This window comes from Schistocerca piceifrons, chromosome 7 (genome assembly GCF_021461385.2).
Source record: "Schistocerca piceifrons isolate TAMUIC-IGC-003096 chromosome 7, iqSchPice1.1, whole genome shotgun sequence".
NCBI lineage: Eukaryota > Metazoa > Arthropoda > Insecta > Orthoptera > Acrididae > Schistocerca > Schistocerca piceifrons.
Window position 1 is genome coordinate 287,522,035 of NC_060144.1, and position 15,584 is coordinate 287,537,618.

At 40.6% G+C, this 15,584-nt stretch overlaps 1 protein-coding gene across 1 annotated transcript; it reads left to right on the forward strand.

The window, feature by feature from the left end:
• The first annotated feature begins 571 nt into the window (after nt 1-571).
• LOC124805318 (vitelline membrane protein Vm26Ab-like) lies at nt 572-2,432 on the forward strand. The gene is made up of 2 exons (XM_047265839.1): nt 572-597; nt 2,120-2,432. Exons 1-2 carry the CDS (start codon nt 586-588, stop codon nt 2,351-2,353), a joined length of 246 nt encoding a protein of 81 aa, XP_047121795.1. The 5' UTR covers nt 572-585; the 3' UTR covers nt 2,354-2,432.
• Nucleotides 2,433-15,584: the final 13,152 nt, after the last annotated feature.

Genomic DNA, 15,584 nt, shown 5'->3' on the forward strand with positions numbered 1-15,584 from the left:
AGTGTTAATACAGTATAAACATAAATCTCCCTCACGAAGTCAGTGAAAACAGAATCAAATTCCCTTCAGTACTTCTTCTGATTACCTTTCACAAGCCGACAGAAACACGCGGTCCGGGAGGTTACTTCGCCAAAGGTAACTCAGTTTGTACGAAATATCTAGAAATTATATTCAATAACGTCCCTTGTGAATTACTTCATTAGTGAAAACCGTATCATAACACTTGATGTAGCTCCTGAGATTAACCTTCACATACAGACAGGAAAACGCGGTGGGACACGATAATTTAGTTATATTTACATGTCTCTATGAATATCACGTATATGATTAACGATTAACCGAATAACGCACGTAAACTAAGTACACTGTATTGGTCGCCTAAGAATATTTAAATTTTAATTGGATATACAGTATATTTTGCGATACCGGCCAGGCCACCCGCCTCCTGGGTCCGATACGTTGCAGTCGGCGTCGTAATCGCCGTCACAAGACGTGACTTGGACGAGTGCCTGACCCACAAGCTCAGTATATAAAGGCGAGGCGGCGAGCTCCAGTCATACGGTTACCAGTAGCCAAGCAAGCAACATGTACAAGCAGGTGAGTTTAGATTGTGCTCGCTCTTCGAAGACCCACTACCTGCCAATTCTCTGTTGAGTTGACATATGTGAGACTCCTCAGCATAAAAATAATGTTTTCAATTACTAAAGAATGGATGTTAAGGTGTAATTCCTAATATACTGCTTTCGAATAATCCTCTATGGGGGTTTAAATATTTCGATAATCGTTGCAAGTTGCTGTAACAGAGAAAATTATAGTCTGACTTATTACTAGACTAAACATTGTTTTGTTAATACCAATATTGATAATGATTCGGTGGCTCTTTTGATATGTCGAGACGACAAGCCGAAAGATCCGGTGTTCGAACCCGAAGTAGGTCGTAAGCTCTTTTCTGTAATTTATTTTAATAATATCTTAAATCAAGAACGTCAACATGCACTGTAGTCTGTAGGCCACGTTAAGAATTTGGCCCTGTTATTATCGGCTGAGAACGTCAGCGCAAGTGTCTGGGAATGGCAACACCCTACCACCCCTCATACTGCCATCTTCAGTGAAGCACTTTTTGGTGACTGTTAGCTTTATATAATAACATGAAGTAAGGTCAAAGCTTATTCAACCCCAGCTCATAAACTAGATACACTATTTTCCGTTTCGTCTACCTTCGTAGCCGACTTTTGCCACAAGTCGCAGAAAAGTGGAATTTTCAAATGTTCGAATGTGTGTGAAATCTTGTGGGACTCAACTGCTAAGGTTATCAGTCCATAAGCTTATACACTACTTCACCTGAATTATCCTAAGGGCAAACACACACATACCCATGCCCGAGGAAGGACTCGAACCTCCGCCGGGACCAGCCGCACAGTCCATGACTGCAGCGCCCGCGACCGCTCGGCTAATCCCGCGAGGCGTGGAATTTTCAGATTTCTTTTATGAAAAAGAGAGAAATGGAACAGAAAAAGCGTTTGAAGATTATTTCCCAGTGTGCAAAGTTAATCTCGAAATCACTCAACAATATCTTACTATGAGAGGGTGCGAAACATTTGTTTGCGATCGAAATATTGGACGGCAGTATAAGAAATGGACACCTATTCCTGCAGATAAGGAAAGAGAAAAGCGATGTGGTATCCACCGCGCATAGAGATCCTTGATGTAGCTAAATGTGGCTATAGAAGAATTAACATGCACATCAAGTGTTAACTGGGACCCTGCCACTAAGAATATATTTTTTTTTTTTTATTATTCTCGAGGGACGTTCATCGGTTCCTTCCTAAGACTGCATGAAACAGTTGCAAGCAACGAGTAGACGTTTATAGTATTTTTCTATGGAATAATAATAAAAATTAGGGGAGGTAGGCGTAATATTTCATGATGAAAAGTCACTTAACTGTGTTTACTTTTTTATGTGTGTTTACAGACCCTCATCTTGTGAGCAAGAAATTTAACAATTTTGATATAACTTTTGTTTAATTGTGGTTTCACTTTTCTCTGTTGCTCCATGAGTTAAAGAGTTCTCGCTCACAAGAGCAGAGAGGTTACGCTAGTTCTTGTATTGGATCTGCAGGTGATCGTCGTCCTGGCCGTGGTGGCTGCCTGCATGGCCGCCCCTGGACCCAAGCCGGCCCCCGGCCTACTGGCCAGCTACGTGGCAGCCGCCCCCGCCGCCTACACCGCCCACGCAGTCGCCGCCCCCGTCGCCTACACCGCTGCCGCAGCTCCCGTGGCTTACGCCGCCCCCTACTCTGCTGCCTACGTCGCCCCATATCATGCTGCGTACAGCGCAGCCATCTTGGGATGAACTTCGCGGCCAACGATAGACCTCAGCATTAATTGTGTTTATTGTGATAATCAATGGAAATAAAACTACTATTATCTTATATCTGAGGTTTTATTGTATGACTTCCAACACACTCGTAACTGAAAGTTTGGTTAATATTTCTTAAAAGACGTCTTGCCGTACACTATAAGTTACATACAGAAATGTATAATTGATACACACGTATCCTGGCAAATGGCTCACCATCAGAAGAGTCTGAAACATAGGATACACAAATAGGTGTCACACACAGTTGCTTATAAGATTACTTTGTAGACATGACAAAGTAAATATTTACGAACTGCGAAGCACCAGTCATGCGAAATTATCCTTTCGAAAAAATTATAGAATGCCACAAAGACGTAATCTAGAGACTATCTTAAATTCTTCTTCACTATTTGTCTGCCAGACTGTGCCTCTAAACCGTGGCCTGCCTTTTACTGGCAGTGTGTCAGACATTAGTTTAATTGAACATAGCTCACAGTTTGAATGGGTGACTAACACAGCATTTTTTCCACTTCCTTTAAACTCCGTTTTTGTTCTAATACTTGTTTCGAATTTTGAGCCGTTATCTATGGTTTAGCTAGAAAAGTGTCATACGTAAAGAAATGGTAGCGTATTCTCATTATGTACCTCCCTTTCTTTTTGGTTCAAATTTATAAACGTTACTAATGATGTGGACAGCTGGGGATCCAATGAAGAACTTTAAACGCATGCAAACTAAGTGGAAACACCTCCGACTGCTTTGGACCACTACGAAGATAAACATGGGTTGACATGTTACTGATTGCCTCCCAACCCAGCAGACTCTTGCGCTATTGTTATTTTTCTAATATTATTACTACTTCTCTAATGTGACAGAGGAGTAGTGCAGAGTTCGCCGGAACAACTGGCTGAAGATTACGGGTTCCCAACCTTTAGCAGAGTGTATGCCGCCAAGAAATTTGAGATAAATGCCATAGTTGAAATGGTTCTAACATGTCACACAATTTAATTACAGTCGTTACTCCACTATAATTAGAACCATGATACACAACCTACGTTAATGTCGTTGGTGGTCACCCCACAACAAATTACACAATGGGTTCTAAGCAGAATTTTCGTAGTCAAACGAACTGTAGGAAATGCGCAAATGGAATATCAAACAGAACAACGCGATGTGGTAAAAATGTCTGTAAGTAATCAGCGTAACTATCAAAGCAACAGAATACCAGGCGATGTGAACTAAATTACGGTTCATGCTTTGTGAACAAAATTTGAAAATTAAAAGCAAAATTGAGAAAAAACTCTCCAATTTTTGGGGAATGATTTCTCTAAATGTAAGAAATACAATAGGCTACAAAAATATCTGAACGTATCTGAACGATTTTCGATATCATGAACAGGAAATATCTTCCACAACTGCTTAAAAATCTAAGGAGCTAAGCTGACCATTGAATATTAAGTTCTCAACCGGATCGTGTTCAGCTGTACATAATTTCGAGCATCAGTCAAAGGTTCGCGAAATGTTTCTCTAATCTGCTTTGTTTCTTACGTTTAGCCAAACAATTTCACTAACATTTAACCTTTTTTCGAAAGTATTATTTTTAATTTTCTTATGCCCTCATGAGAAGGAGAAGAAGCTAGACCAGACAAGCATAATACATTCATCGTTATTATATCTGAGTGAAATGCGATATTCGCTACCTGGTAATGAATGATGGTAAAACAGCAACAATAAAGTAATTTCTAGAATTTGTTTCTAATCTTACATACACAGCACTCGAACAAGAATACAAGACGAGCTGTGGTGACAACAATGAACTGGAAACCAATTTCTTCTACGTACTTATCACATTTACTCAGCTATTGTGAAACAGTCCTCTTCAGAGTGATTTTGTTCTCTAATTTTGTGCAACTCTTCTGGCATGGCGACCCACATTTTATCACAACGCAGCGAAATCGTCATTGTCGTAGCTCATAGTAGCATGTTTTCCCTTGATAAATGCTACATATAAGCCGGCCGCGGTGGCCGAGTTGTTCTAGGCACTCTAGTCCGGAACCGCGCTGCTGCTGCTATCGCAGGTTAGAATCCTACCTCGGGTATGGATGTGTGTGATGTCCTTAGGTTTAAGTAGTTATAAGTCTAGGGGTGTGATGACCTCAGATGTTGAGTCCCATAGTGCTCAGAGCCATTTGAACCATTTGAGTGACATATTACACTCTCACATCAATTTGTATGCATGTTTTAACACCGTAGCCTCTATACATATTCTTTAAATGGCATAAATTATTGTTTTTACCTATAAACTATTTTCATGCTACTGCGATTTCAGCGTATGTCATAGTCAAGCATAAGACTTGGTACTATACTAAGGCATCAAACAGCATAAAAATAAAGTTGCTGAAGGACTGTGTCACTTTTGAAGATGGATATTATCAACTACATAAACATAACTTCAACGTATTTAATCTGAATGTAAATAATAAGTCCTCTCATTCATAAGCACTCTATACTGATGCATTGTAAAGATTCTTGTACGTATTTTGTTATTTCGTCCGTAAAGTTCGAACGATTTCTAGTTCACTTAAGGCTTCTTCCCTTCTTTTCTCGGTATACCGTCCAGTAATGCATTGATTATTTGATTACTATAGTCAATGTTAGAAAGTTTTGGTTCTCTTGATTTTTCAGAAGCATGGACGAACTGTCCCAGTGCAAATAGCACACGTGTTGTAAATAAATTACTGTGGCACACAGACACTTCATAAAATCTTTCACGTTAGTTGCAGCTTCAAGCGTTGTGGTTCCATAGGCACTAAGTTTACTGTGAGACTATAAGCAGTTTTCCGTTTTACACGTCTTGAAGCTCCCACAAGTTTTAATTGGCTAACGTTGTGTAGTTTAGACCTTTGCTTAATAAGAAATGAGCGACATCTTTGGCAAGTGGATTATTTTCGCATTGTAAACGGAAACATCGAATGCAAAACTCTTGTCTGACGTTGAGTGTAAAATGAATTATATTATGAAGCATTTGTGTGTCACAGAGATTTATTTTGAATCTGTGTGTTGCTTGTACTGCAATGTTACTAGCATTGTCCAAAATGGCTTAAGGGCCTCAGAAAAATGAAACTCCTTGCACTGGTAGATGTTTTTTTTTAACCAAACAATTTATATTGTGGGGATAAAGTGTCCCAATTTTTATATAGTGGAAACTCATCTGCCCATTGTAATCAGCAGAACGAGTAATTAGTTAAGTTAGTGCATGAGCAAATAAAATGCAAAGTGCGCAAAATGTTCTTACGTGGGACGCAGGTGTTTGGCGCAAGGGTTTTATACACGGTCAGCATTGAAGATCTGACGCTCTTGAAATCCGCCCAACAACCCGAAGTCGACCGTTAGCCTTCCCTACTACCGTACATTGAACTCGTTACAATGTATATTGCCTTGCAACGTTTCGCTTTGATATTCGATCGATGTGGCTGTGAGCGCAAACAGTACACCGATAATACAGTATTCGAGGATTACGAGACTACGGAAGTTCGCATTAAATATCTTGAGTTAGTAAAGCACTAGCAACACTTCATGACTTCACACGGGTAGCACTAACTATCTACAACCGGACGACTTCTTTGGTGTTGCGTTAACAGACTGCATACACAAACGTTCATTGCCCATCAGTGAAAACCGTATCATAATCCCCGCAGTACGTCCTGTGATTATCACCAAGAGATAGAGATGGACGGTGTTGGAATTTAATTTTGAAAAGTTCACCGAATTTTCACGAAATGATTATAAATTATACTTAAAAACCTTCCTCATGAATCAAGTTAATCGTGAAAACCGCATCAAAATCCTACGGTAGCTTCTGACACTAAATAGCCTTCATGCGCACACAGAGAAACGCGGCGGCTCCTTTAATTTAGTTATGTGTATAGAGAATGTCGTTTTAACTTCACATAAATGCCTTTCTCGAAAATGACTTATCGTATGATAAAAATGTTGTAAATGGAAAGCTAGTATTAGCAAAAGGAACATCCGCCTGTGTAAAGACGGCCGTGTCATAACCACCCTTGCTGTGAGGGCTGCGTCAATTTTGTATTTTTAAATGGGAGAATGAAATTGTCATTGGATACTCGGATTATACGCCTAAAATACGTAAAGTTTATTCGCACCATTGTTTATCATTCGTGGTATGTGTCACTGTAGTCGATAAGTGTGATAAGTGTGATAAGTGTGCCTGTTTCTGCAATTGAGAACCTACACATTTGATTCTGGAAATGTAATTCTTTGTGTTATAACCATTGATGATGATGTTCCGACGTTACTTGAGTGTTATAAATGTGGCTTTACAGTACAAATAATGTGGCTAAACATTTAAATAACGTTAAAATAATCTATTTCTATGGTGATATCGTTTTCTGCTCTGTTCTCTCCGGGGTTTGTTGTAGTGAGTCCCCAATCCGAATGATTTTCATTGGTCGCCCTCGAACCCTACCATAAGGATTACTGGTTTCGGTGATTCTTTCCATCAAACCACCGTGACTTTTGCGCCAGCAGGTACTGTTGGAGTACAAACAACAACAATTGTAATAAGATAAAATGTCCATGAGAAAATTATATTTTTTTTTATCTCGTTCGACCCTGTTCCATTAATACGTAATTTTTGCTTCAGTGGTTACCGGTCTCGGGCTGAGACGCCCATTCTCAAACCACAAGCCTAAACTTACAAAGTACGTGTCGCACAATGATGTTAAACATACAGTATGCATGTCCATATTACAGGTACCTATGTGCTTATAGACATTTTATTAAACGCAACTATTCATGCAACATGACGCCAAAAAACACGAACAACATCGTACAGAAAATCCGATAGTGTCTAACAAGTACTGTATTTATTATTAGACTATGTGTCTACTAGTACACCTAACTGATACAACCAAAGTGACAAATATTATTTTAAGTAGTCAACAGGACATCTTGCTAGGTGCTGCTCTGATAAATATGCGTATACGTGTATCCCTGTCTATTAGTATTCTACGGTGTTGCAGCAACCATTGTCACTTATTCATAATATCTTTGAAAAGTAGAAAAATTTAAAATTTACGTTACAGGAAATATTAACGATAGGCTTTACAGGTAGTTTACAGATTTATTACAACGTTTCTAGCAGCTTATCCTTTGCGAATAAAGCGAAGGGGTTACAAATAACAGTCGATATGTTAATCGTGATACATCTTCAGTTTGTATACTTCCTACTAATGAGACAATGTACATAATAAGAGAAAATTTCTGCCGCCACAGGAGAATGAGTGTGGAGGAAGTAAATTTCAACAAGTGTGACTTCCGAGTTTGATGAGAATGTGTGTCAGCAATATGACCGTCTAGTGATGGATAATTGTTTGTTCGGTCTCATGGCGGACATTTATACAAACGTGCTTCAAACGAAGGTTTCCAGAGATAATCCAGAATTGAGCAAGAAAGCCGTCTTTTATAGATGACACAGTACAAAACCTGCGTAGTTTGAAGACGATATATAATTCGCATCACAAGAATATTATATACACACTAGAGCATGAAGTGGATGGGAAAACTGATTTCATAGCCCACACGGTCTCCAGAAAAGAGAATGGTTTAGGGTTTGTAATTTACAGGAAACCGACTCATGCTGACACGATTATCTGCGAGATAACTCTAACCGTACTCTACATCATAAAATAGCGTTCTTCAACGCAATGGCCGCACGCGAGTGCAAATTGCCAGTGGATGAGGCGGAGATAGGCATCGAACTCAGGACGCTCTAACAGACAGCAGTTGGCAACGGTTACAGAGCCGAATTTGTAATCAATCTCTACCGAAGCATAAATAAATGAAGTGTGTGCTTAGTAATGGGATTAAGTATGGTACCGTACTCTGTCGCGGGGAGGCCACGAACCAACTTGTTTCTGCATTCTCAAAGAGATGCAAAATTGCGTAAAGGACGTTGGGTCCATTAAAGAAGAGACTCAGACATATGCTTGGTAAGCCAGCCGAGGACAAAACATAAAATAAATTCGAGACTTCTGGTGTCTACAAATTACAATGTGATACCTGTGATAAGTACTACACATAGCAGACGGACAGGAGTTTTGAAATACGATGCAAATAGTACATCAGCCCGTCGGACAGAAAAGATTACGGAGAGTATTTAAGATCTGACGGGTATGTTCCAGGCGCCATAGAGTATAAAACGAGCAATTTTCACAGGGCAGAAAAAGGGGCCAAATTATATATCCTTGAAGAGTTGGGAACAGGTGAGGTAAAGGACAAAGAACAGGCTAAACTGCTAAATGACCGGGCGGAATTTAGGTATAGCACATTTTTTAAAGTTTTCAAAAATGTATCACAATTTATGAAGTGTGATTCAGATACTGTAGTAAGGTAATGTAATGTTACGCGATGGTTACTGCTCACAGGTATGTAATGAGCTGCACATTGCAAGGTATAAGTGCCGTTTGACGTGGAACAGTGTTTGCACGCTCTGACTGTGAATATGGATTACTAAAAATGTGTAATACATAGATAAGAAGTATTTGTAAATATTATACATGTGTGTAATTTAATTCTTTATGTTTAGGAGTTAATCTTTGAAACCGCCTTAGGAACTCTGTATGTTACAGTAATGAATATCGCCATAGAAAACTGCAAGGCAGTCGGTACTATAGTGTATGGATTTTTCCATTTGGTTGGAACTAACAAATATATAAATATGTTTGTATGTGTAGGCGCCACACTTGCGTGGTATGGGCTCCAAGGCTGCGACTAACCCGTAGATACGACCATGCCTAGGCACTTCACCAGAACTTTAGCTAGCAACTTGACTTTGCGTATATGTACCAGGGTTTACACTGTTTATTTTATTTCATGTCCGGATTACATGTGATATATTATGTACTTTTGTTGTTTGATTGTGGCATGTAATAAATAAATAAAAATATCACCCTACCGTACCCATTTATATTTGAATGTATATTCACATCAGCGTATAAGTAACAAGAGATTTGTAACATTGTTAGTACAAAGCAGCTAGCACCAGAAGTATAACGGGTTGGGGGTTCGAGTCCACAACTCGAGCTGCGTGTTTGGACATAGGACAGCTATACAGTAGGCTACATAACACTAAGAATAACTAGGCTAATGCATTTCAACGTGGTTTAACATATGGTGCCATGTCGCATGAATATCGATAGTATTTCGTATAAAATAGTTTTATTTATGTATTGAAGTTTAGGAAGGTGCACTCGTGACGATATTTTTTGGTTTTATTACGTACATACCTCCACTACCTTCTTATAATACGTTCATATTTTATTGACGACATCCTGTAAGCCACCGAAGATTTTATTTTAAGAAGAAAAATTTCAGCGCATGATACGAAAAGGTGGTAAGGGATTAGGTTCTACGACCCAAGCATTGTATGAAAACGTACGCACTGGCCACTAAAATGTCCTGTCAGCAGTACATACAGTTACTCCCTTTCGGGGCGAGAGGTGTTTGTTGTTACGTTACCAGTGTGCGTAGGTTGCGTGCATACGTAATCTGTTAATGTGTATGACCAATTACCTGTACGCTTGGTGATAGGGCATGTTAATTGTAATAGGCTCTTTATTTATTGCTGAACTGTGGGTATGCAAACAATTGTTACACACCTAACGTAATTTGAAAAATGTGTAAGCGTTTTAAGTCTTTCACATCAGTTCATTTCTAACAGTATATGGAAGACATACAATAAAAAAGCATAAAATAATTCTTAGCTTTGACTCCCTGGTTACAAGGTAGTAGTTCTTGATTCTATAGCCTGCAATACTAATTCAGTGTTGAAACTTCCTGGCAGATTAAAATTGTGTGCCGGACCGAGACTCTAACTCGGGACCTTTGTCTTTTGCGGCCAAGTGCTCTACCTACTGAACTACCCAAGCACGACTCACGACCCCTCCTCACAGCTTCAGTTGTGCCAGTACCTCGTTTCCTACCTTCCAGACTTCACAGAAGGTTTCCTGCTAACCTTGCAGAACTTGCATTCCCGGAAAACAGGATATTGCGGAGACATGGGTTAGTTCAGTAGGAGCCGACACAGTAGCTCAGCGTGTTCGGTCAGAGGGTTAGTTGCCTTCTGTAATAAAAAAACTAAGTGAACTGACCAACATGAACAGGTGTCATGGGACGTCCGTCCAGAACATATCCGTCGAACAAACACGAACAAAATGAGATCAGAAAAAAGAGAACTTGCCCGCGAAACGCAAAGGTACTGAGTTCGAGTCTCAGTCCAGCACACAGTTTTAATCTGGCATGAGGTTTCGTATCAGCGCACACTCCGCTGCAGAATGGAAATCTCATTCTAAATACAGTGTTGTACAGAGGAGGGTGCGGAGAGTCATCTGCTCCTAGTCTCATATGTTATTCTCGATGCTATGCTACCTAGTAAAACAAAATTTTGAACATTCCCTGTAGTGTAAAAATGATATTTTCAAATGGATACTAAATTATTTTGTAAAACGTAAAGTTAACATTTCCTGTAATGGTAAGAAATTGATAGTTTTCTCTCTTTCAAAATCTTATTAATAAATGGCAATGGTTGCGGCAGCACCATAGAATCCTTATAGACAGCCATATGTCTTGTTAACTACTGAAAGTAATATTTGTCAATTTGGTTGTATCAGTCGAATGCAATAGTAGATGCATAGGCTAATACCAGTGAGAGTGCTTGTTGCCCACTGTCTGACGTTTTGTTCAGAAGTTATTCGTGCCTTTTGGCAAAATATTTCATGCACAGTTACGTTTAATAAGAAGGTATGTCTATATGTATATATGTGCCTGTAATGTGGAGACGCAACTGCATGTAACCATTATTGTATGACATGTACTTTGTAATTTTAGGTGTGTGGTTTGAGAGTGAGCGTATCAGCCGGAAAACGGTAACCAATGAAGAAATAATTGAATATTATTACAACTGAGACGGACAAAACAAAAATTTATCTAGTTTCTAATCTTACCTCGACAAAAACGTCGTCTTCCCTCCAGTGATTCTCATTTGGGTTGCGAAAGCATCTCCGAAAAACTTTCGAGCTGCTCGAACCTATCGGTAACAAATCTAGCAACCCGATAATTGCTTCGATGTCGTCGTTTAAGCCGTCCTGATGCGGATACCGAACTATCGGGTCGCACTAGTGTACTATAAGCGGTCTCTTACGATTGAAACACACTTTCCTAAAATTCTCACAATAAACAGAAATTGATTATTCGCCTTCGCTACTACACTCCTTACATGCTCATTACCTCTCATATTGCCACTGATATTTAAGCAGCACCCAACCAAAGCCGAATTCGAACACTGTGGGACTGTTTGTGCCACTCATCTGTATTAACAAGATTTATCTATATTTCGAGTTGGATGCCATTCGTTGCACCAGCTATAAATTTGTCTAGGTCATCTTGTATCCTCCTACAGTCAATCAAGATGACAACACCTTCCCACACAGAACACCAATAACTGAAAACAGCCGCAGACTTTTACCTATCAATCTTAACCGCCAGAGCACCGGTTCCACCGCACTTCCCTGCGGCTCTCCTGTCGATGAAAACTCACTATCGAGAACGAAACACTGTATTCCGTTAATTAAGTGTTCTTCGAGCTATTTACATGTCAGGGAGCCTAATCCTTACGCTTGCACCATAGTTAACAGTCGCCAGTGTGGCACTGTGGTGTATGTTTCACGAAAATCTAGAAATATGGAATTCCCCATGGGCAAGCTCAATTCACACAAGAGATGCTTTCTAAAACTCTGCTGAACTGTGGACAGACGCTTATCTCTCTCAAGGAAATTTATTATAATCGAACTTAAAATATGTTCAAGAATAGTACAGCAAACCGAAGATGGTCTGTAATTTCTGGGGTCCATCCTTTTACCCTTCTTGTATACAGGAGCCACCTGCGCATTTGTACCGGTCACTTGGGACTATGCAGTGGACGAGAGATTCGCAAAATATGCATTATAAGTATGTGGCCCACGCTGCAGCATACTGTTTGTAAAACCCTATGTGGATTCCAACTGGACCTGACGACTTACTTGCTGTCAACATTGTCTTCAACACTTCAATTGTTTCTCTACACCATTAATTCTTATTACTTTGTGCTCCATACGGGAGCCATTGCGGTACTCAAACGACGGTATGTTTGCATGATTCTCCTGTTTGAACGATTTCTTAATTGTGAAATTTAAAACTTCGGCTATAGTTTTATTGTTTTCTACTGCCACACCATTCTGGTCATTGAATGACTGGAGAGTAGCCTTAGACCCATTTAGCGATTTTGCTTAGCACCAGAACTTTGCCTGGTTCTAGGCAAAATCTTTTGCTAAGGAATGACCACAGTAGTTTGTGTCAGCTTCACGCGTCGATAGTTTTAAAGACACACGAATTCCTGTTAACTTTTGACTGCCGTCGTTTGATCGTTCGCTTTTGAACCGAGAGTTCAACAGCTTTTGCTTGCTCAGAAATTTTCGAGTCAAACTACGAAAGGTCTTTTCCGTCCTTAATCCATTTACATAGTACATTCTTTTCCCGAGTACGATTTATATTGCGTTTAAACTTCGCTCGAAATTCGTTTACGTCCACCGAACTTGAACTAAATGACGTCAATTCATTGGCTAAGTGGGACGCTAACAACTGTCTATGTCTGTCTCCTCTTTCTAGCAACAATACTCAGCTAAACTTCTTGTTTTATTTTTTAACTTCAGTCACCAAAGTAGTTGTGATGGCTTCATGGTCACTAATCCCTGACTCTGTACTGACATCGTCGATTACGTCGGGTCTGTTTGTAGCTAAAGGGTCTAAAACATTCCTACACATTATAGGCTGTCACACAGTGTGCTCAAGACAGTTTACAGAAAACATTTGAAAAGAAGACGGTCTGTCTGTAATAAACCCGTAGTCGTCCCAATCGGTAGGTTAAATAAACGTCCAACTAGTTTTACGTCCGCCCAGGGTAGCAGAGTGGTCGGCACGACAGAATGACAATCCTGAGGGCCCGGGTTTGATTCCCGGCTGGGTCGGAAATTTTCTCTGGTCAGTGGCTGGGTGTTGTGTTGTCCTAATCATCATCATTTCATCCCCATCGACGCGCAAGTCGCCGAAGTGGCGTCAAATCGAAAGAATGGCACCCGGCGAACGGTCTACCAGACAGGAGGCCCTAGGCACACGACATTTACATTTTTATCTAACTAATTTTATGTGATCTGGCTATTTCTGCACTATTTTCTTAGACTGACTCAAAAACCGTCACAGCAAAATAAGGTGGCCGGTATGAACATAACAATTTGACTTCACCTAGACCTGTTACAAAAGCCAGATAACGTCCCTGTCACAATCAAATTCGATGTCAACAGTGACAATGTTTTTGTCAACAGCAATGAACGCACCCCCTTCTATTGTGTCTAATCTGTCTTTTCGACGTGTGTTCCGTTAATCGCTAAATGTCTCAGAACTTCCTGCTATGGGCTACAGCCATGTCTTGGCCATGAGAGTAATATTAGCGTGAGATATTTTCTGGAGGGCAGTAAATTAGATAACTTCGTCATGAACACTTGGATGGCATACTCATAAAATTTTGACAGTCGAAGTGTTTTTACTCAGAACGCTGCCAGACTTCGTTATCTACGAGTCGTCTGGCGACTGTTTACCGGAGAAACACAACCTAATTCCTAGCCGAAGAAACGCCCACGAGTGCTCCACAAGGACTGTGTTACCCAAGTAGCTGCTTTCTTCGTGTAGTGCATACCTGACCTACCGAGGTGAAACCTAGAATTCCCCACCCAATAACGCAGGACCTGAAATCTGCTGACAAGACTGTGGCAAAATGGGCGAAATTTTTCTTTTAGACCCTCATCTCGCTACCGAACGAAACGACCACGATCGACTCTGGGAACAATGCTACATATTGCGAGTTCTGCTTGGGCCGCTCGCTCAAGGACAGTAGCCTTCACCACCTTCGCCTGTGTGATCTGAGGATGACCTCAGAAGCCAAGAAACAAGCGTGAGGCATATGACTGCACCCTGTACGCTCTGTAGCCGCAGGCGCTACCTTCTTCACATTTCAGATATGACCACACCACCCCCTCCCCCCCTCTCCTCCGAGGCCGGCTGACATACCTGCCCTGAACGCTGTCTGCCTAAGGGGCTCCATAACGCGCCTGAAGTTGGAGCTCCCGATAATTAGTTAACTATTCACTGCATGTGCCTTGTCGGACCATTCTGAAGGAGCGGCCACCTGCCTGCTCACAGGGTGAATGGACGATGCCAGAAGGGCAGCCTCCACATTGACCTTCGGCCTCAAGCGATGTGAACGCATTAGCACCAGCCACTCAAAAGTGAGAGGTAAGGGGACTCACTGACATACAATCATACAGATCGTAATAGAAAAATAGTACAGCCAGGTCGCTTTTCCTGTACCATGCTAAACATAGGTTCTAACTAGATACCATACTGGCTAACCATATTGTACTGCACTATCAAATTTGTGGTACTAAAGTATATATCAAACAAAAATATCAGCCGTTGGAGCACAATGGTTTATATTTACATCGTAAATGAAATGAAGAAACCAATGTGTATGTTCTTAATTGCGGAAACAGGCACAATTGTTCTTTGTCGAATACAGTGACATATACCACGAATGGGAATCTTTTTTTTTTTTTTTTTTTTGTAAACCGTACGTATTTTTTGCCTTGAATCTGAAAATTCAATAAAAGTCGATGGAGTGGGGCGTTTCCATTCGAAAAAACTAAATTTGACTCCGCCCACACAGTACGAGTGGTTAGGTCTTGGCCAATTGTAAGGGAGTTGTCCCTTTTACTAATACTAACTTCTCACCCGGAAAATTTTTTCCGTACGATGCGGCGTTTTCTAGATGTGCAGTTTGTATGTCACGTATATAATGTAGGAATAAAAAATTAATGGATGTAAGCAAAATTTACTAGATACCATATTGATCGCTTGGGAATATTCTAATTTGAACTAGATATACCATACGTCTCACTGTATCTAACAGGGAACCCGTCTCCTGGTTTCTTACGGTGCAATCTCATGTCGCCTCGGCTTCGTAATCGACGTCGCAGAACGTGACTTGGACGAGCGCCGGGCCGACAAGCTCTGTATATAAAGGCGAGGCGGCGTGTGGCAGCCACAGGGTTACCAGTA